Source organism: Apus apus, chromosome 6 (genome assembly GCF_020740795.1).
Source record: "Apus apus isolate bApuApu2 chromosome 6, bApuApu2.pri.cur, whole genome shotgun sequence".
NCBI classification, from domain to species: Eukaryota; Metazoa; Chordata; class Aves; order Apodiformes; family Apodidae; genus Apus; species Apus apus.
The window spans coordinates 26932038-26952374 of record NC_067287.1 but is presented as its reverse complement, the minus strand read 5'-3'; the positions used below and the strand labels follow the sequence as shown (position 1 = coordinate 26952374).

At 47.4% G+C, this 20337-nt stretch overlaps 1 protein-coding gene across 5 annotated transcripts in view; it reads right to left on the bottom strand.

Moving 5' to 3' along the window:
• NRP2 (neuropilin 2) overlaps nt 1-20337 on the bottom strand; it is an 88381-nt gene that overhangs the window by 16965 nt on the left and 51079 nt on the right. For 4 of the 5 annotated variants that reach the window (XM_051623403.1, XM_051623404.1, XM_051623405.1 and 1 more), the window contains exons 12-15: nt 17942-18094; nt 8010-8272; nt 5837-5933; nt 3331-3351 (exon numbers count right to left, since the gene is read on the bottom strand). In XM_051623403.1, the coding sequence (XP_051479363.1) occupies nt 3331-3351; nt 5837-5933; nt 8010-8272; nt 17942-18094 (534 nt within the window). Of the gene's footprint in view, nt 1-3312; nt 3352-5836; nt 5934-8009; nt 8273-17941; nt 18095-20337 lie in introns of all 5 variants that reach the window. The other variant, XM_051623406.1, reaches the window with a different exon arrangement.

The window sequence follows — 20337 nt, the reverse complement described above, 5'->3', positions numbered from 1 at the left end:
ACCCACTCCAGATGTCCCCATGCAGCAGCCAGGGCTGCAAGCATGAGGAGTGGTGCAGAGACTCTCCTCAGCCCCCATTTCCGCACATCATGGCTCTGCTGAGGAGATAGCAGAAGTCTGGAGAGTTCATTTAGCAACTGAAGTCATTAAGGAATCACACTCAGCTGTCTCTAAGCTCTAACGAAGCCAATTCCCAACGTTAATGATTGTTCTTCCTTACAGTGTCAGCCACTAAATATAGCTGCCCATCCACTCAGCACACAGTGCTGATGTTATCTATCTGCTCTGTTTTTACTGGCTCTTCTACTCTCTGGAAGTTTTCTTTTATAGCAGTGGAAAAGTTCTGTGCTCAGGGAGATGGAAAAAAAAAAAATCCATCTTCTTAACTTAATTATTTTTCCACTCCCCTTTGCCTTCTGCCACACACACAGCCACACTTGCCCTTCCTCATTTATTCACTAGAGCCCTCATCTTAATAAAGAAATGCTGCCTGATATTGCTATCAAGTTTGTGGGTGCTGTGTTTACATGTGGCTTGGGATATTGGCCAGTGGAAACTGTTTAATTCCTACAGGGTGGATGATTTCATGTGAGTGTGCTGCTGTGCTCACATCTCCAACCTGGCCAGGTGCAGTTCCCTCTTCTTCCCAACATGGAAGACTCTACAGGGACCAGTTTTGGAGCTGTGTAGCAGAAAGCAAAACTCAAAACAAGAACAAAAGTTATCTGTGGAAAAAAGAGAGAAAATCCTTCCCAGAGAGTCTCCTAGATGGCCGCCTGCCTTGCTCTGCCACTACTGTGTCACAGCCCATATTCCTCTCCAAAATCATTGAAATTAACCACTGTGGACAAGAAACACAGCCAGACTTTTCACACATGGCCCAGATGAAAGTGAGCATTACACCCACCTAAACTGAATGCCACAACACCAGTGTCAGCCTCAACCCCTTAAATGGTACCTGTAATTTCTCCAGTAAGATATCCCTGTGTTGATTTCAGGATACCTGGTGTGAGAGAATCCATCAGTTCCAAAGGCAGATTCTCCCCACATCATGCCTCCACACTCTTTGGAATATGTGTCTTATTTTTAGCCTAGTATTTATCTAACTCCTTGCTTCCAGACACTTGTTAGTCCTTTTCTTTATGGGTGAGATGCATCAACTCTCAAATGCAGCACAGTTTAAGCACACTTGATTGGTCTTGTAAGATGCTGACCCACTAGCTGAAAGATATTCCAACCACACAATTTATTTTTCTTGTGATCCTAGAACCTGTAAGGTGCAAATTTTCAGCTTTCTTCCCAGGCCAGGAGAAGGATTTGATATAATTTTTAATGGCATCTGACTGTCTCAGGTAGTGAAGAAATTGCAGGAATGGGGGCTACAGAACATCTCAATACTTCCTGCACAGTCCTTCCTCTTGAGCTCCATTTTTTTCTCCAGCTGGGGACTTCTTCCTGTCCTTTTGCCCTCTCCTTCTGTTGGGCATTTCTGTCCTCCCCTCATTTTAATTGCTATCTTGCTTTCTCCAGTCTTCATCTTCACTTGTTCATTCTTTCCCTTTGCATTTTGCTCCTTCCCTGATCAATCCATCTCTCTGTCCTATCTGTTCCTGCCTCTCAGTCAGGGAAATCTTCTCAGCCTTTTGCTGCAATTGCTCCCCTGTTGTAAGCAGTGCTAGGAGGTCCTCCAGGGAGCTAGTGGTGGGCAGGAGCCCAGTGGCACAAGATGGTGAGCGCTGGTGTGAAAGGGAAATGTGCCTGTAACAGCATCTGCCTGTGATGCTTGGGGACCTCATGGTGCTGGGCACAGCAAACACTGTCCCTACCCAGCCAGTGTGCCCTGGGGAATACAACATGGAAATGGAGATCTACAGACAGCAGGTCATGGGGTGAAGGGCAAAAGAAACATGACTTTGGGATAGACTCAATGTGAGAACCCAGAATGAGGTTCAAATTGAATATGACACTCACGTTACAAGCCTCAAAAGACAAGGATGCTGTTTGCAAAATAGGTGCCAGACTAGGCCCAGGAGAATAGAGAGAGATGGTATAAGTGAGGAAGGGTCGTGAGGCTTTCACTGCCAGCTAAGAACATTGCAGTAGTTTTTAAGTAACAACACAACCCTGAGTAGCAGAGAAATAAGCAGCCTACAGTGTTATGCCTTGTGCACATCTCTCCTGTTTGTAATACTCCACAGCCTGGCTCACCCTCCCAAGGATGGAGCCATGCACCTGACTTCAGCCTTGGTGTCTATTTTCCTTTACTGCCACAGCTCCCATCACACAAACATACCAGAGGCAGCTTTGCCCTGCACAGAAATGCAGCTGCTTCTAGAGCTGAGCCCAGCCATATCAGCAGAGTAGGGGATGGGAAGAGTACAGACATCATGTCCAACTGAAAGCAAAGGGTGCACTGACTGAAGTCGCAAAACAACTTTCAAAGTCAAGGAGAGCCCCAAATTTGCTCTTCATCAAAATACAACCCCCAGACACATTCCTGAAGAGGCAGGTGGGGAAACAAAATTCAGAATCAAAAAGGGGAAAAAACCTCTCAAATAGACCAAACTGATCTTCCCCACAAAAGCAGATGGCTTTTCTCACTCCAGAACAAGACAAACAGGATCCCCACTGACTGCTCAAAGAGCCAGGTAGTTTTTCTGAATTCCTCACCTTTTGTCTCACTCTGTAGGTTTGATCAGAGAAATGTTGGTTTCTATCCTTCAGGCTAGTATTAAGCTATTAAATGCACCATTTCACCTTGTCTCCCTTTTATTGACTGTCACCTTCAGAGCTCTTCATGGCAGTTTGCTCTCCTACTTCTACATCCCAACTCCCCCCCTTCCCAAGCAGACTGGCCCCAACCTCCTTTGCCAGCAGCTCAAACACCACCACTGCCAGGATGTCTATAAACTAGAGAACAACCTTCACCCACACATACCTAAGTCATTGCCACTTCATTTTTCCTTTAATTGGCTACTGGTTTTTCATTTAAGTCAGTTGATAACTACCCTTTACTTCTCAGCCTTCCCTTTTTCGGCTCAGCTTCTCTTCAGAAGGCAGTGTGCCTCATGGTGGCAGGTTTCCTAATGCTATTCTGCCCCAAGACAGTGGGACTTGTCTCTTTGCTTGCCCCGTCACCTAGAGGGAGTCAGAGGGTGTCACCTCCTGCTGCTGTGGCAGGGGAGGTTTAGCACACGCTTGCTATTTCACTGCTCAGAACATTTGCTGTTTGTACAAGCCCACACATTGCTTCCTTTCAATGTAACAGCCCGTGCCAGCAGAAAGAAAGCATCGAGAGAAGTGCAGTTTTACCTGGAAAGTAGTTCTCACCTGGGAAAGCTGTGATGGGTTCTGCAAAAGAAAAAAAAAAAGCCTAGTATTAGAGAGGAGAATACTGTCTCCAGGACAGGGACAAACCCTGTCTCAGCTGAGGAGTGACAAGATGCAGTAAGATTCAACCCAGACACAAGCTTCAGAATAAAATATGTCTCAAGTTGAGAGTCACTTGGATTCAGCTGGCTGGCCTGAGTCATCCAGGTACAAACCCCACCTGGCCCAGTGATGAAAACCTGAAACCCTCTAAAAATTCAGTTTGATTTCTGGCTCAACTCTGGCATCATTAACACACAGGAAGTATGTTGCTTCATGGAATCACAGAGTGGTTTGGTTTGGAAGGAACCTTAAAGACCATCTACTTCCAGCCTCCCTGCGTGGGCAGGGATACCTCTCACTAGACCATGTTGCTCGCAGCCCCATCCAACCTGGCCTTAAACACTTCCAGGGATGGGCATCGATGCCATGCTCCTCTCTGTCTCACAGTGCCAAGAAAGGAAGGCAAGCGATTTTTGTCTTCTTTTAAGATACTTTGAAGTAATCTATTACAAATTACTGGATCTGAAAAGCAATAATCGGTACTTATTACTGATTACTTTCTTGCAGAAGCAATAGACTTCTGATTATTTTTAGATTACTTCTGCATTATGCCAGTGAGTCACAGAAGAAGACTGGCTCTACTGAGTGCTATGAAATCATCACTCAAGTTCAGAATGCGAATGACACATCTGTCAAAGGGAAAAATTATTGTGACTTATTAGCGTTCTTTCACTCTAAAAGGGAATCAGATTACTTCCCAGGATTACATTTGAAAAAACAGTAGCCTGTCCTGGAGTCAGCTATTCTCATGGCCCTGATAGAGAGAGAGATCAGCACTGTATCTCTACTGTTTCGTTATTATTTTGGTGACATGGGAAATGACCCATGAGTTATGTTACAGTTTGCAGTAGGAGCCCTTTGTTAGAAATGATCTGAAACAAACTATCTTTATTGGTTTTAAGATTCCCATTCAACTTCCTAGAATGGGATAAATAATTTTGTGTAGTAGATTGGTGTTATTTTTAGGGCTGGCAACACTTGAAACTTTGTAATTTCTTAATGCTTTTGTTTTGAAATATTAAGCTTTAGGTTCATGAGCCCCAATTCACAGTAACACTGGAGCGAGGTGAATTGCTGAGCTCAAAGTTAGATAGGAAATGCTATTAGTGTTAATCATCAGGCTTGCTTCTCTTTAATGCCACAGAAGGCAAGGGAATTAAAACACCACTGTCAAGCCTTAAATACAGGGAATTTGACATATGGAGTATTAGCTCCTTTGGCAGATTGGAGACCAGCAGAGTTCAAAGCATCAAAGAAACTGGGACCAACGGTGCTCAAGAGCATCTCTGGGATAGTGCCAGTATTCTGTTCTATTATTAATGCTGGTTCATGCACCATCTTCACTGTCTTCTGCCTTTGAAGGGGGGAAAGCAACAGGACTAACCCTTCCCTGTGCCTCCTACCCTGAGACAGACCCCTTAGAAGGCAGTGTTCATCCCGCTTGGGTTAGGAGGCACTGGGACTCTCTCCCTTCCCTTGGCAGGGGAGAGGAGAGCAGCTTCACTGAATGGGGCCTTTCAAAGCCCAAAGGGGAAAGAGGCTCTGCTCCACCTGGCTTTTTCTACTGACTTCAGGATGGGTTGGACACTTTGTGGGTGTTTAACAGCAAAACATGCCTTCCCCAGGTCATGCAGAATAGCAGGGCCTTGCTACTGTAGGCACCTCTCAGCACAGATCCCACTAATTGAATATTGCTTGTCCCATCCTCAACTGGGAAGCCTATAAACGCACATCCAAGCTAGACAGCAACCAGAGCCATCAGTGTGTGCATGGATACACTAACTAGAGGAACAGGGCAGGGAAACAGCTCCACTAGCAAACTGCCAAAACACGTACGTTCTCTCTCCCTTTTTTTTTTTTTTTTTTTTTTTTATGGTCCTCTCTGTCTTCCACATTGAATAAATCCACCTGGCTTTTGGCCTGGTTTGGGGAATGGTGAATTCTAGGACAAAATTTCTTTTGTTATTCTGTTAACATTGCTGTAAAACCCCTCTGCTATTTTATTTCTTATTAGAGAAGACTCCTTTTGAACTCATCGGCCCCTCTAAGCATCTAATACTGACTGACAGCTGGTTTCTTTTGTCCAGCACTTTCCTTTTAAATTTGGTGTATGTCCTTATCACATAGAATACTCCTCAGTAACCCTCAGCTGCTCTTTCAGCTTTGTGCAGCAGAGCCGTGCTTCCTGCCTCTCCCACCAACACAGTCAGAGCCCCTGTCTCTCAGAGACTGAGTCCCCTTCATTTATTTTGTGGGCAAGGAAAGTCCCAGCTGAGATCCAGAAAATCCCAAGTAACTCAAGCAGGAGAGAAGAAGTGGCCCATGGCAGCCTGTGAGTGCAGGCTGTCCAGCCCCAGCTGTCCCCGCTGCCATCCCTGACTCCGTGGCTGGACACGGCACGTACCCATGCAGTTCTCCAGTGGGATGTCCATGCCCAGTCGGATGTCATCGAGGGCGAGCTCTCCCGAGTGGCCGTTACGTATAAATCCCTCAAACACAATCTGTGAGAAATTGGGATAGAAATGTCAATGCTAAACTGGGAGGAAGAGAATGGCTGATTCTCCCAAGGGAAAGGGCAGGAGATCAGCTCCTGGCATTCCCTGCACAACTGCAGGTGACTTGAGACTAGCCCTGCTTCCTTGCCTTGCCTCTGCCACCGCTTCCCCAGGTAAAGCTGCTCTGCAGGGATGGGTTCAGCAGAAAGGTCATTACCTGGCCTGGCAGCACTTGGCTTGCAATTTGTTCAATTAAATGTCTCTTACATGGAATAAAGACTCAGTGAATTAATGTTCACCATTGCAGGCCAATCTCCAGCCCTTGCACAAATGTCATGCAAGTGGCATTACACTGTCTTACAGCAGCAGCAGATTTGGCCCATGGTATTAACTGGGCTATGATCAGAAAAAGGGAGGAAAGGACACAAAATGCACAGGTACATTAACTGTAAAGTGCTCTTCCCATCAACATTACAAACAAAGCATTGAAACGCTAGAGAAGGGTCAATTTGATCCTACTTAATCACAGGCAAAATATATTTACAAAAATAAAGTAATTAGCTCTAAGAACTGCTGAGTGGACATACTGGCATTATTTACATAATGATGCTGTTATTTAGCTAATGCTAGTATATTCACTTTTAATGCACAAAGCAGACAGCCCATCATTCTTATCTGTAGGCATATTGTGTTTACCGGGATTTTATTAAAAAGCCAAACACACATATGCAAACTAGTCACACAGCTCTGGTGCAAGGTTTATGCTTTTCTATCTCCCTGATTACTCTGGAGGGTCCAAATAATTTCTTAGGACTACATATTTCACACACGTACTCTCCCCTTTCTTTGGGGCAGCTGGGCAGCCCGATCCTATGCCTGCCTGCAAGGAGACCTCCCTGAAGGGCTGGGTGTCTTGTCTGTGCACAGGGTAGAGTGTTACAGCTGCTGGTCCCAAGCATGAGCCATTGACTCAAGCAGGATGCAGTAGTCTGGAGGGGTCAGTGGCCTGAGAGCAGCAGCTCTCCAAGTCAGGGTTAGGGCTGGGACCAGCCAGAGCAAGGCTCCCTGCTGGGGTGGTCATCCAAGTTCTGCCTCGGGCCTGGAAGTGAGTGTTTCCTTCTGCTTCAGAGGATGTTGGATGCCATGCTGGTGCTCATTAAAAAGTGACAACAGCAGCCCTGGCTCCTTGGCAAATGGCATAGAATCATAGAATCATAGAATCCTAGGGGCTGGAAGGGACCTTGAAAGATCATCTAGTCCAACCGCCCTGCCAGAGCAGGATCACCTAGAGTACATCACACAGGAAGGCGTCCAGGCGGGTTTTGGATGTCTCCAGAGAAGAAGACTCCAGAACATCTCTGGGCAGCCTGTTCCAGTGCTCTGTCACTCTCACAGTAAAAAAATTTTTCTGATATTCACCTTAAACCTCCTATGCTCCAGGCATGCTGCCTGGAAGGGCTCATAATGCCAAAGACACTCCTGGAAGCAGCAACCTCTCCATGGGATGCTGGCATGGCCGTGCCAGAGGGGCTCAGGCAGCTGCTGCAAGCAGCATTGCTTCCACCAGCTCATCCCTTCTATCCAAGAAGCAGCTTCACAAAGGAATCTGCATTCCCTCTTCCTTCTCCCACTTGCAGCTGAGGCTGGAGAAGGGCTGTTTACTGTCTACATTTAAAAGCTGGCCGTGCCCTCCTCCCAGCTTTCCAGTTCCCCTGGCTGCAAGGTTTTGGTTTGCTCCCTGGAGCTGCAGCTACTTCTAGTCAGACTTTATGATGGTCATCAGCTGGGGCGTGGGAGATATGCACAAAACAAAATGAAAAAAAAAAAAAAAATTGAAAATATTTGCAAAGTGGGAGATTTGAGGAATATAAAAGGCAACAGGCTGAACAAAGACATAAGTCTGTACAGAAGACAGGCACTCTCTGAATAACAAACAGTGTCGTTTAGTTACTATAGCAACTCAAGAAACACAATGAGAACAGCCACATTCCCTAATGATGAATGGGCCCTGACTCTGAAACAGTGAAATAAAGATGCTGGAGATGCCTGCCTGGCCCAGCACACCTTCCCGGAGCATCTTACCCGGTACTCCATGTCATAGCTTGGCAAGATGATGCGGCCTTCCCTCCACTCCTCCCCTTGGTCTTCTGTGATGACCCACAGCGCCTTGTGCTCCTGGCTTGCTTCCCGCCAGACCCGCAGCATCACCCCGTTGCTGCCCCATGCCTGGTACTGAAAGACCATGCAAACAGCACTCCGAGGCAGATAGATGGTGGGGCTGATGAGCCGGGCTCGCTGGCCTTCCCTTCTTCTGCTGCTTTTCAGCTGCAAGTAATTCTTGCCATCTATTCAAATAAGGAAACAGCATTATATTATTTTTTGCAGCCACTTGTAACAAGTGTCTCACCTCCTGCCAGCTGGCTTTGGCAGCACTTGGCAGGCCCTCCCACCCATGACTGCAGGAATGGGGTCTCACACTGGCACCCTCATGCACACAGCAAGCTGTGCCACGGCCGTGCCCTGTGCAGCATGGACAGGGCATTGATGAGCACACTTCCCTCACCAGCCACTGCCATCTGGTAGGAGACTGACAGCAAAACCGGAAAGCAGTAAGCTGAAGTTCAATATAATAGGGAGAAGTTAAAGAGCAGTTATTGTCAGAAGCAGCAATGCCATGATAATGACATTGGGAGGTGTGCGGGGTATGTGTTTCTTCTGCTGGTAGCTTGCTAAGTGAACAAGCCTGAGGTGTGTTTTTCTAACTGCCAGTGCTGAAAACTCATCACGGGCTGGGATCTCAAGCTGTGTCCATCCTGCTTCTTCTCATCCCCAGCAGTAAATACGCCAAAATCAGGGTCTAGCTAACAATCTTGTTTCGAGGATACGCAAGACAAAATGAAAGCCTGGCTCTCTCTTTTTTTTTTTTTTTTTTTTTTCTGTAATGCAGCAAAACAGCCCCCAAAGCACAGCACAGAGGAAGGACGTGGTCCCAGTGAGCAAAGTATGCACAGGTGACAACTGGGTAACTGCAAGCTGGAAGGTAGCTGAAATACAGACTTCAGGGGATTCACTTGCTTTAATATTACATTTTAAATTGTGCCATGCTTTCTGTCAATCCTCAAGGAGGAGATTTGGTATGTTTCATATCCCAGGAGAAGTTCAAGGCTGAGACTGGAATTGAAGATACTTGATCTGAATACCAATAGCAGCAAAAGCCCATGGATACAAATCCCTGGGCACAGTTGATTTGGTCTGGAATCAGTGGTTTCCAGCCATATCTGATGACAAACCTCCTCAAGGAGCTCCCCATTTGCAGCTTGGATGCCTGAAGTCCCTTAGCACAGACTGAAAGCCAAGCATGTAGCTGATCTGATCCTTACCTGCCCCTCCCATCATGACCAATGACAGTACAGAGTCCCCTGGGTTGCCCCGACTGCAGTGCCTGCAGTACAAGGTGACACCGACAGGCCAGCAACAGATATTGCTGTATTTCGGGTTTCATTCTAACAGAGAGATGAACATGGTTGCCCTCGCTACACAGTGGGCCAGAGTCACTGGTGCTTTATGCCAGCACATGTGACCCCTCCTGCAGCCCAGCAGGGTTACCTCTGCCCCAGGTCTATACATAAGGGTTTGTCACTTCCTTTTCCTCACGTCCCAGCCTGCTGCGCTTCACCGGCAAAGCTGTGAGTGGCAGCCTGCCCTGCTCCCCCTGCAGCTTCAGTGCCCACAGCGATGGCAGAACGGCAGCATTTGCACGGAGTATGCTTGCAAAGTGCACCCAAAACATTTCCAAGACTTAAACCAGAGAGACCTGAACACAGAGCCCAGTTCCTAAGCATCCTTCCCAGAAAAAAACAGCTAACCTCATAGCCATTTAGCAATCCAGTGACATCCCAGGCCAAGGGAGATGTATTAGTGGTTGCACAGCCACTGGCCCTGCTACAAGTTTGTCATTGCCAGAGAGCTGGGCTGAAACAACGCACTGTGAGCTGCACAGCTTTCTAAAATAAATTTAGGACAAGACAGCAAAAAGATGTGCCATCACTCTACTCCTGGGATTATGATAAAAATATTGCAAAAGTGTATCCACTCCATTTGAACTTTCACTGAATTTGCTCCATGAAGGACAAATCCATCCCTGACCAGCCACATAAAGAGCAACATTTTCCAGCACCTATGAAATGTACTTGGGCCATTTGGCACTTTATGCCAACAAATAGTAGCAGAAATAAAGATGAAAGCGTGTTTGCCCACTCCTGCTTGAGTGAATCACTTGAAAAAGTACCATGCCGTTATCTAATGGAAGAGTGTTCTTGTGATTTACCTCAGAGTGGTAGTGGTGGAGGAGGAGATGTGGGAGATAAACAAGTGGAGGAAGGAAAAAAGAACAAGCTGTACTCCATGCCTAAGGAGCAATAAGGCTTAATAAGTCATCAAGGTCTACTGAATTAAAATCCTCTTTTTATAATTCACTACAAGCCTCTTCAAAGAAAAAAGCAACAGCAACAAGAAAAAAACAACTACAACAAACAAGGTGGAAGAGCAAATCAGACTGTGATCGTACAATTATCTCACAGCTGAAATGGTCTCACAGGCAAATCCTTAATAAAAACACCAGCCAGGCTGCAGAAGGATCAAATGCAGATCCTTAAAAGTTCAGGACCGACCTTTGGTGCCAGTAATCTGGGAAGCCTGATGGAGTGCAGGGATGTGAGCCACCCTTGGATCCACCCAAAGCTCACAGCTGACTGCAGGGGACTACAGTGATTGACTGTGGGGCTGGACACCCCCCACAATCCACACCCATCACTGGGAGCTGGTGGTACCCAGCATTGCTGCCTCCACTGCTTCAGCCAAGAGCTTATGTGCCTTTGAGTCACATCCCTCCCACCAGGGATGACACCGACCTCTGATTTGTTCCCATTCCTATCAGGCTGTGAAATCAATGAAACTCCTGAACCACAGCCAAAAACAATTCCCCACCAGCCACACAGGCTCTTTCAGAGCCAGGGGAGCCCTCCAAAACCCTGCATCTTCTGTGTTCCCTGCCCAGTGTTTGCTGGGCTCCACAGAGCTCTCCAGGACCTGCTGGCAATCCTAAGGGCTGCGAAGGGGCTCAGCCTTTGGATGATGAATCCAGATGCTCCCCTGCAAGTGGCAGTAGGTTTGGGTACCACATGCTCCTGCTCCTGGTAACAGGAGCTTCTGGAACAGAGAGCAGAGCACAAGCAGACACAACTTCCTGTGTCATTTGAAGATGAAATGGCTGGATTAGTCTAATGGCTAGTTGGACCTTCTGAAAAGCCCCGCAAATTTGCTGAGATTGACTGAACAAGGGCACTGTGGAGCTGATTGTTGGAACAGCATGTGGAAGGTTGGTGGTTCCAGTAGTTGCTCTGTTTGATACAGTAAATGGAAGCCTTTGGCACAGAAATCACCTGAAAGGCTGATTTCCCCAGCTAAAACACTTGAAGGGAGCCTTGCAACAATGAGATGATCAATTCTTACAAGATCAGAAACGCATTTTAATCTCTTTCCCAGAACTTTGCTTTGCAGCCTCTATTTCAGCTAACATGGCAGCTACTTTCCCCACTGAACTGGCACTGGTAGTTCAAAGCACCGGCTCAGAAAAGGCAGGAAAAACCTGCTCAGGCATTTTAACCTACTGCTGTTTTTGCAACTGATGCTATGGCATAAATCTCATAGAAGATTTATGGGATCATCTGGGTGTAGGGGAGCCAGAGAAGCATGAACACGCAACCATCCCCAGCCAGGCGATGGCAGTCGCTTGTATGTGCATGGCAGTGAGTCCTGGATAAATCACCAGCCGGGCCCTGCAAACAAACCATCTGGCCAACACAGTTTACTCTTGGCGCGCTCATCCCCTCCTGCTAGCAAGCCATCTGAGAGGACATTAGGGGCAGCAGGGGATGAAGTCTCACCGTTTGGGTCAGGCTGCAAGCATGAGCCATGGCAGCTGCCCTCTTTGCAAGGTCAGCCTGCCTGTGCCTGGGTCCTGCACGGCTCACCTCCTCAATCCAAGAAAAGCACACCTTCCCTCATCAGTCTCGGCAGCACATCTGGAGGTTTTCCAGCAAAACATGTCAGGCAGGATATACACAAGCAATTACTGAGATTTCAGATTGCCTTTGCTTTCCCCCCTCACTGGATGTCATTGAGTTGCAGCTGCTTCTCCTATGGAGAACCCACACTAAACTGCCTTCACTTATGTCCCCCCAAAGGTCACTGCACTCTTCTTCATTGCAGAGCTTGTCTGCTTGGCCCTTCCTGCTGCCTGTACAGCCCCAAAAGGCCACCCCTGACCATGCTGTGCCAGGGCTGGGGAGGTGTCCCAGCAGGGCCAGATTCTGCCGTGCTTCTGGGGTGTGTAAGCGAAGGCTGCATCAGCCCTTGCCTTTCTTGGGGAGTGGATCAGCTCAAATCCCTCATGACTGCAGGGTGCTCTGGGAGCAGGGGGATGGCAGCTGCATGAATATGCAGATTGAAATTGGATAGCTATTATATTTTTTCTTTTTTTTTGGCAAATCATGCAAATTCATCTCAAAAGGCTGCTGCTGTAATTTCAGTGACAGGCCTCTCCTCAATGACAGACTTTCATTTATGAAGGGAAATCAATCCTCCATAAAACTAATATTTATATTAACTAGATCACTGCATCTGCTGGAAAATCCCCTCAATTTTGATTATGTGTTAATTAGTCTGCCAAGTGCTTGCCATTTCAGTCTCTAAATCAGTCGTGAAAAGACATAAAACCCCACACCTGCCCAGAACCAAGCTTGCTGTCTGCTCTCCGGAGCCTTTCTAATGGATGGGCCACTACATCTTCTCTCTTAATTAAGCCTCATATCCTCAACAGCAGGGCACAACTGTAAGTCCCACTGCCTCCCCCGGGAGCGGAGGGAGGGCACGGTGTCCCTGACAAACCAAATGCCAACTAGAGCCTGACATTTATGCTAAGTGAGCTGCTTGCCACTGCATCGTGTCCACCGCCAGCCTGGCAGGAACCCTGCGTGCCCCTACATGGAACGCGCCCACCGTTGGTGCGTGTACACTAAAAGCACGAGGCTGCGGTGCAGGCTGCGCAGTGCGGCTCGCTCGACTGCGCGCTCTGCCCAGCCCGGCTCCGTGTCTCACAGGCTGCTCAGTCACTGCTGCAAAGCCATGGAGCGATGCTAGGATTTGAGAGACGGTGTCTTGCTTTCTAGAGAGCATTCCAGCCTGGTTCTATAGGCACTGTGTGTCACTGGTGTTTGGGTCCAAAAAGTGACTAAGGACTCAGACAGGCGAGAAGCAAAGAAAAGGGTGAGCTCTGAAGGAATGGTTTCTTCTCCTCTGCCTCCAGCCCAGCCCAAGCAAGTGGGAGGTTTGCTGGCAATGCAATGACAGACTGTGGCTGTGCCCCTTCTCTCATGAAAGACAGTGTGAGCACAAGGATGGCTGCAGCCTGACCTTAGCCCATGGCCAGGTCACCTGCACAGCCCAGCCAATGCTCAGCAAACTTTCCATAATCTGGGACTGTGGCATCACAGCTCCACCATGCTGTGGGCAGCCAAGGCACAAATGACTTTTTAGGGTTTGCTGTCCTCACTGTGCAAATAAGGGTCATGCATGGCTCTGCTGAGCAGCAATCTGCACCACACATGGGAGGAGCAGGGAGAGACAGAGCCGGGTATGTGGTCTCCTTCCCACAGTGTGCAGCTGTTCACTCATTGTACAGAAGTGCTTGACTTTCACACCACCCCACATGCAAAACTCCCTCCTTCTTCAAAGCGGGCAGAATTGACCCTAGAGGTCAAAATGCATCCCCAAGGCACAAGCCCTGAGAGTAAGTCTCATGAAAGGAAGTGCAGACCCAGTTCAGTCCAGCCCTGCTCCATTAACACCACAAAAACCTTTTTGCTGGTTTGAACAGAGTAGAATCAAGGCCTTCAGGCAGAAGTTCTCATGCATTGCAGGAAAAATATGAAACTTTCCCTTTTAAAGATCCCATGGGAAAAACACAGGAATGGTAAAGGGTCACCATCAGCTTAAAAACAGCTCAACATTTGTTTTCCTTAAAAAACAAGCTTTTATGAAACTTCAGAGCAATACAAACATTCCTCTGCTGGAAACGCTTTGAAACAAATAAACCTTTCCCTGCAGCGCCTGCTGCCCGAATGAGCTGCATTCCTAACCCTCAAAGCCAGCCAGGCCATGGCCCCACAACTGAAGCTCTTGGTGGGTTTTTGCAACCCAGCCCAAGTGCTATGTGGTCAGGAGAGCTGCAGGGTTAAAACTGCTTCCTCTTCTGCGTGCATGTACAGCTGCCAACATTCAAACAACATGGGGTTCACAATACTGCTGGGGCTCTGACCCCGGTACCGTCCTCACTTGACTGAGAAGCAGCACATGGTAGAGGTGCAGATCCCATAGTGCTCTTCTGGGACCACAAGGTATTTACTTAATGACTGCAAGAAAAGTGGAGGGGATAAAAAATGGCCAAAGCACATAGGTTCCAGCTTTTAAATGCTAGCTCATTGGAGTATCATCACTTAGAGCAACACAACCGCACCTCCCAGATACAGACAGGATCTTTACACCCTTCAGGATGAAGACCCTGGTGAAATTCAAAGGTGGTGAAGAGTTGAGGTGCCCAACTTACCAACTCAGATTTTTTTTCAGATCTGAAGACCTCTATCTTGACACCAATGACACACTGCCATCACGTGCAGCAGGAGGGGGTATGAAACCTCATTGAAATTTGAACTTCTTGCTCCTTGAAGCTTGCTAGGTGCACCTAAGGGGAAGCTTTCTAGAGATGGAAAGCATCTGAAAGTCCACAGAGGGAAAAATCCTGGCAATCTTTCATGGCGACATGGAAAAGTGAGCAACAGTATTTTTTAGGCTTGCAAAGGGCAGGGTAACAGCTGGAACCATGCTGTGTTTCTGCTGAGTTGGGCACTTTGGGTCCACTTCCACCAACAGGGTCCCCAGACGTGTAATGGGAGCCTGCAGGAGAGGACGTGGAGCTAATCCATGGTGTGAAGAGCCCAAGGAACACAGGACTAAAAAAAGAAATGCAGAGCTGCCTGAAAGAGTATCTTGGAAATAAAAATAGTGAAATGAGAGCAGTGGGTGTCTTGTCAGTCTTGAGAAGTTCTCCGCGCCAAAGATGAGGAGGAATTGCACGCAGTGCATAAAATGAAATCAGGAGATATCTGAAGAATTCAGGCCTGTCTCTCAGCAGACTTTTCTAATCAAGTGTCTCACAGAGGATATTTCACCATGGTCATTTCCTTCCCTCTCTCTCACACAGACTGAACCAGGGCTCCTCCTTTCATTATTTTTTTTTTCCCCTTTTCAATTTAATTTTTGTTTTGCCATTTTCAGAAGAAATAGAAATACATCCCACATGTCTCTTAAAGGCACAGCACATTTCCTTGCTACTGTGGAGCAGCCACAGTCTCTAGCCCATGGCAGCACCTTTAAATCAAAGTAAATTGGGCTCCGATGGCTTTGAGTTCCAGTTAGCTTTTGCCCTGCCCCTAAACCAAGCACAGCTGCTCTCCTTCACCCAACTGCTCACCCCGGGGTGGGGAATTCACAAGACAAGACCACCCTGAACAAGGGCTTTTCATTCCTTGCTCCCTGGAGTCTGAGGATGAATTTCCTAAGTAGAAACAAAGTGCTAGAGGGAGTGTGAGGGAAAGGCAAGGGAATAATGGGGGAGTGTGAACCAAACAATGCTTCGATTCTGTCCCCACCAAGGGGCCAGGACTGCCTCTTTTTCATGTTTCTTGAGTTGCTTTTAAAAGCTGAGTGGGGAGGAAGAAAGCAAATAGTTGTATCCTTTTGTGTCCTGTCTTAATTTCCAAGAGCAGGACCAAAGCAAGGCACAGCAGTTATGCCTTTGCATGCTGGCCCCTCTGCAGCTCTGTGCTGCATGGGTAAGCGGCATGGCTGCCAGGAGAGCACATCCCTGCTCAACCCAGCTGGGAGGCTGAGCCCATGGCAGTGCCAACAACCACCCTTCAGCTGTGGCTACTGTCTACCGCTGACTTCCTCCATCACTGTAGGCAAGTCACCTCAGCCTCCACAGAGCTGCTACCCCCTCCCCTTCCTCTGCCTGCACAGTCTGTGACTTGCTGGGCACCCGCCTGTGCCTGGATGGTGCTTCGATGCCTGGCTCAGCACAGCACCATGAGGGACAGCTCTGCACACTGGCACGAAACCAGATCACTGAACTCAGCAGGAAAACATCCCCCTGGACACACTGAATGAGGTTTTGCTACTCAGAACTAAGAAAGAGAAGGAAGGGCAGAAGAAGGGTAAAGCCAGAACTGTGTGCTGAGGTGTCTGGGGCAGCACCAGGCTCTCCTGGGCTCTGCACGCACACGCACACGTGTGCGCACACACAACAGAGTCTTCTGAGAAGCTATGGCCAGCTAATTGTAGGGGGACTCGGGGGAGAGGAAATGAAATGAAAAATTGAGTCTGAGTTATAAAAATAAGTAATTTTTTTTCCTACTTGCAGGAGGCTTATATTAATTAAACATTATTACAGTGAATGAGATGGGGAGGGTTATTAAGTCTGGGGCTGGCTGTAAGTGTTCTCTCCTGTTGCCTGAGGCTCCACTGAGCTCCAGATATTAATCTTCTAAAGCACTCAAATGCTGAAGAGATAAACACTTGAAATATGAAAATGTTTCTCTCCATAGCAGACACCATGACCCTATGTCATGCCAAAGAATTTGTCAGATGACCATATAGGCTGCACTTACAGCATTACCATGTCTCTTAGAAAAATGCCGGGCACCCCAGGAACTAAAGAGAGAAATGATGTGTGCATTTGTGTGGGGGTGATTTGTGTGTGGATATGTAGCAGATTCTTCTCTTCCCATATGTTTCTGGAATACATATTTTCCTCTTTAGCACTGCCTACCAGGTGTTGGCTGCACAGCTTTCCAACTGGCTGGCGGTACTGCCAATCTGGCCAGTGCCTCTGCCAGGTGGCTAACAGGTCTGCCTGAATGTTTGCATCTCCAGACTCACCTTTACCAGGGGGAGGGCAGGGAGGAGCCTGCAGCATGCATGGCTCTCTGGGTGCATGGCATGCTGGCACTGGAGTCACTGGGCATCAGAGCAGAGCTGAAGCCAGGTAAGATCAGCCAGTTCTCCCTGGGGAAGCCTTGAGTTTCATGAGCAATGAATTATAGTGAAGAGAAGTGATGTGATGATGATGCAATCTAGTGTTAAAAGGAAACTGGCAAATGTTCTTTGTGCCACCCGTGCCACAAAGACAATGAGGGTAAGGAAAGGGCACTAGTCCCAGGACGAGTTCCAAGATGTGAAACTGAAGAACTTGATCCATCAACCACAATGCCAGAGGCAGGCTCCCTTCCCACCCATGCCAGCACATCTCAGTGTGGTCCTTCATAAATATGGCTCTGCCATGCTCATGCAAATCTTCTGCTTCCAAAGCACAGAAGAAAAAAAGACCAGAAGTCAAACAGCAAGAAGCTGGCATATTTCTGCATCCTCAGGGCTTAGCTCATCCATCACTTGGAGGAGGCTGAAATCCAGCCTATGCAAGCCCAGAGTGCAAAGTAACTGAAGACTATAGGTAATCCAAGCAACATATGAGAGGAAGAAATGTATCTCTAACAAAAGAGGAAATGCATTCTGGGGAAAAAGCATTGAGAATTACAGAGGACATTTGGATCAGGAGGTGGAACAAAGCCTGCACTAACCTACATAGCTCAGGGGATGCAAAGTCCAGTGTCCAGTCTCAAGAGAACAGCTAGTACAATTCAGTGCCAGTGGTCACAATCCCATAAGTAAGTCAGCAACTCTTAAAGCAAAACATCTGAAAGCTTCCACAAAAGAAATTGTTCAGCGCAGCCTTCAAAAGTCTTGGTAGTTGTGCAATAATTAATCAGTCACACTGTTCACATGGAGGAAGCCCCATCAACTCTCTCTTCCCTGCTTTGGTATTGTATTAACTGTCTTACCAGGGATACTCTCAGGGCTTGGTTCAGAGTTGCCAATCCAGGTGCCTGTAGGCTGAAAAGACCATGTATAACCCGTTGCCAAGTCGTGTGACCAACCACAGAGTTCTTCAGGGAGATCAAAGTTGCAGTTGAAGTTCGCAGGGAGATTAAAATCTTATAAAAAGAAGCAAAATAAAGTTGGATTAAAAAATAACCTACCCATGAAGGATTGCTACTGAAAAACAACCCAAACCAAAATACTTGGCTAGCCATAATTACTGAAGAAAGCATGAAATCTCACTCACACTGGTGCTTTTAACCTATCTCACATTTCATCAGCTCCAGGGATCAGCCTTAAATTCTGCATCATCAGAATGCTCACACCATGTCCTGCAGCTAATCCACCAAAGTTAGCAAATATAAAAGCAAGTACCAAATGCTTCCAGACCCTAATCAGCACCTTCTCTTCATCCCTAGAGCAGTCAAATATTAAATACCTTCTTAAATGTCAGAGAAGAGCACTTCCTGAGTGCCCTGTGCTCATCAGTTCCTGCTCTGGCTCCAAAATGAGAAGCTCAAGTGCTCCAGAAACCTAGCTCTTGAGTGACAGATCCAGCCACTTGCACCAGACGGGAGCTGTCTGTCAACGTGGCAAGCTGTCACTCGTCACTTCCTACCTTCTTGTGGAAATGAGACCAGGAGAAATGTGGGGCCACCATGAGCTCAAGCTTTTGGATTTTGAGTGAAAGAAGCCAGCCTCTATTTCTAGCCCTGCTATGGACTCACCACATGGTCTTTGGATGAGTCATTTAACTTTTCCTCTGTGAAACAGGAGCAGAGCTAATTCCCCTTTGTCAACAGCTTTAAAAGCTCTAGAGAGCCTTCCTGCAGAGACAGGTCTGTGGGCAGGAGGGCACATGCCAAGGGGCTGCATGTAGCAGTGAGGCAGATGCTGGCTCCTTCAGCCAGAGAAGCAGTCAGAAGGCACGGAGGCTGCAGAAGTGGTCTGAGACCATCCCAAGCACTCAGTGGACATGCACGTCAGAGCCCATTTATAGGCTGGATTTTTCCTGAGCAAAGAGGAAGTTTTAAATCACAGTGCCCACAAAGTGAGTAATAGCAAGAAGGAGGTGAGTGACTCAAGTGATAGGCATCAGGGGAACTTTGTTGCAAGGGCAAAGAGCTTTATTTATGTGCTCCCAATTCGAAATAAAACAATGCAGATCATGGATCCTTTTATTCCAATCTAATCTCATACCCTGGAGAGCAGCATTGTTTCTGTTTGGCTGTCATAAATCTAATTGTCCAGAGAAACACACCCATTGTTTATGGAGTATGAGAATGAAAATTGTTGCTAAATTTGAGGGAAGCTGAGAGGGAGGCTGGTTCCACATTCCACAGCATACTCTGCTCGCTCTCTTGCCATGGACTGCACCCAGGAATCGTATTGTTGTAGAGAGTATTACTGGCCTAAATTTTCTGTCGGCAGCTCCCGACACTCCACTCACTTGGTGCCTCACTGGTAGCAGGGTTGCACAGGCTTATAATTCAAGCAAAGCAATGAGAATCAGGCCCTTTAAGCCTCTTCTGCAACTTGCATCCCCAGAACTGAACTACAGCAGAATCCCAATGGGAGGTGTGAAAAAGCAAATTAATATTCTTTTTTTAATTTATGTACTTTAAAACTAATTAATTTTTTTCTCTGGGACTGGAAGCTGAAGTAACAGAAGTCCTAGGAGCTACCTCAAAGGATAGCTTTTCCTCCTGAGATTTCTTGAAGTCCTTGTGTAAATGCCCAAGACCCAGTGCTGAGGCCCAGGCTCTGCTGCCATGCCTCAGGCCGTACATCTCCTGCACACTGCACAGCTAACCCAGCAGAGAAGAACAGGCAGAGAGGATTAGTCCCCCTGCCCAGCACTGGCTCTTTACAAGCACAGTAGGTAGTCTAAACTAACATCCAGCCTCTTCTAGGTCAGAAGAGGCAGGTGAGCGCCACAGATACCAAACCACTCCCCTGTACATCTGACAGCCATCTAAGACTGGGAGGACAAATTCCTGCCTGGAATTACTATTCCACTCTCTCTGCTGCCTGCACAAGGAGCCCAGACTATCCTCCTAGTTTTAAACAGCTGGTATTAGGGAAAATGATCCTTAACAGATAGGTCTTCAGGACATCAGCCTTCTCTACATGTTGTGATTTACTCCCACAGTTGTGACCTCTGCAAAAGGAGCCCTGCATACCACGCAGTCTAACTCTCTCCCCTGAATCACCTTCTGAATTTATGACATGCAGCCAAGGGCATCTGGAATGGAGCAGGCTCTAAACATGGCACTAAGTGAGTCGCTTCAGGTCACGTAAGGAAGCTGAAAGAGCAGCTCTTCAAGTCCTGTGAGGACTGAATTAGCTGTTATCTCTT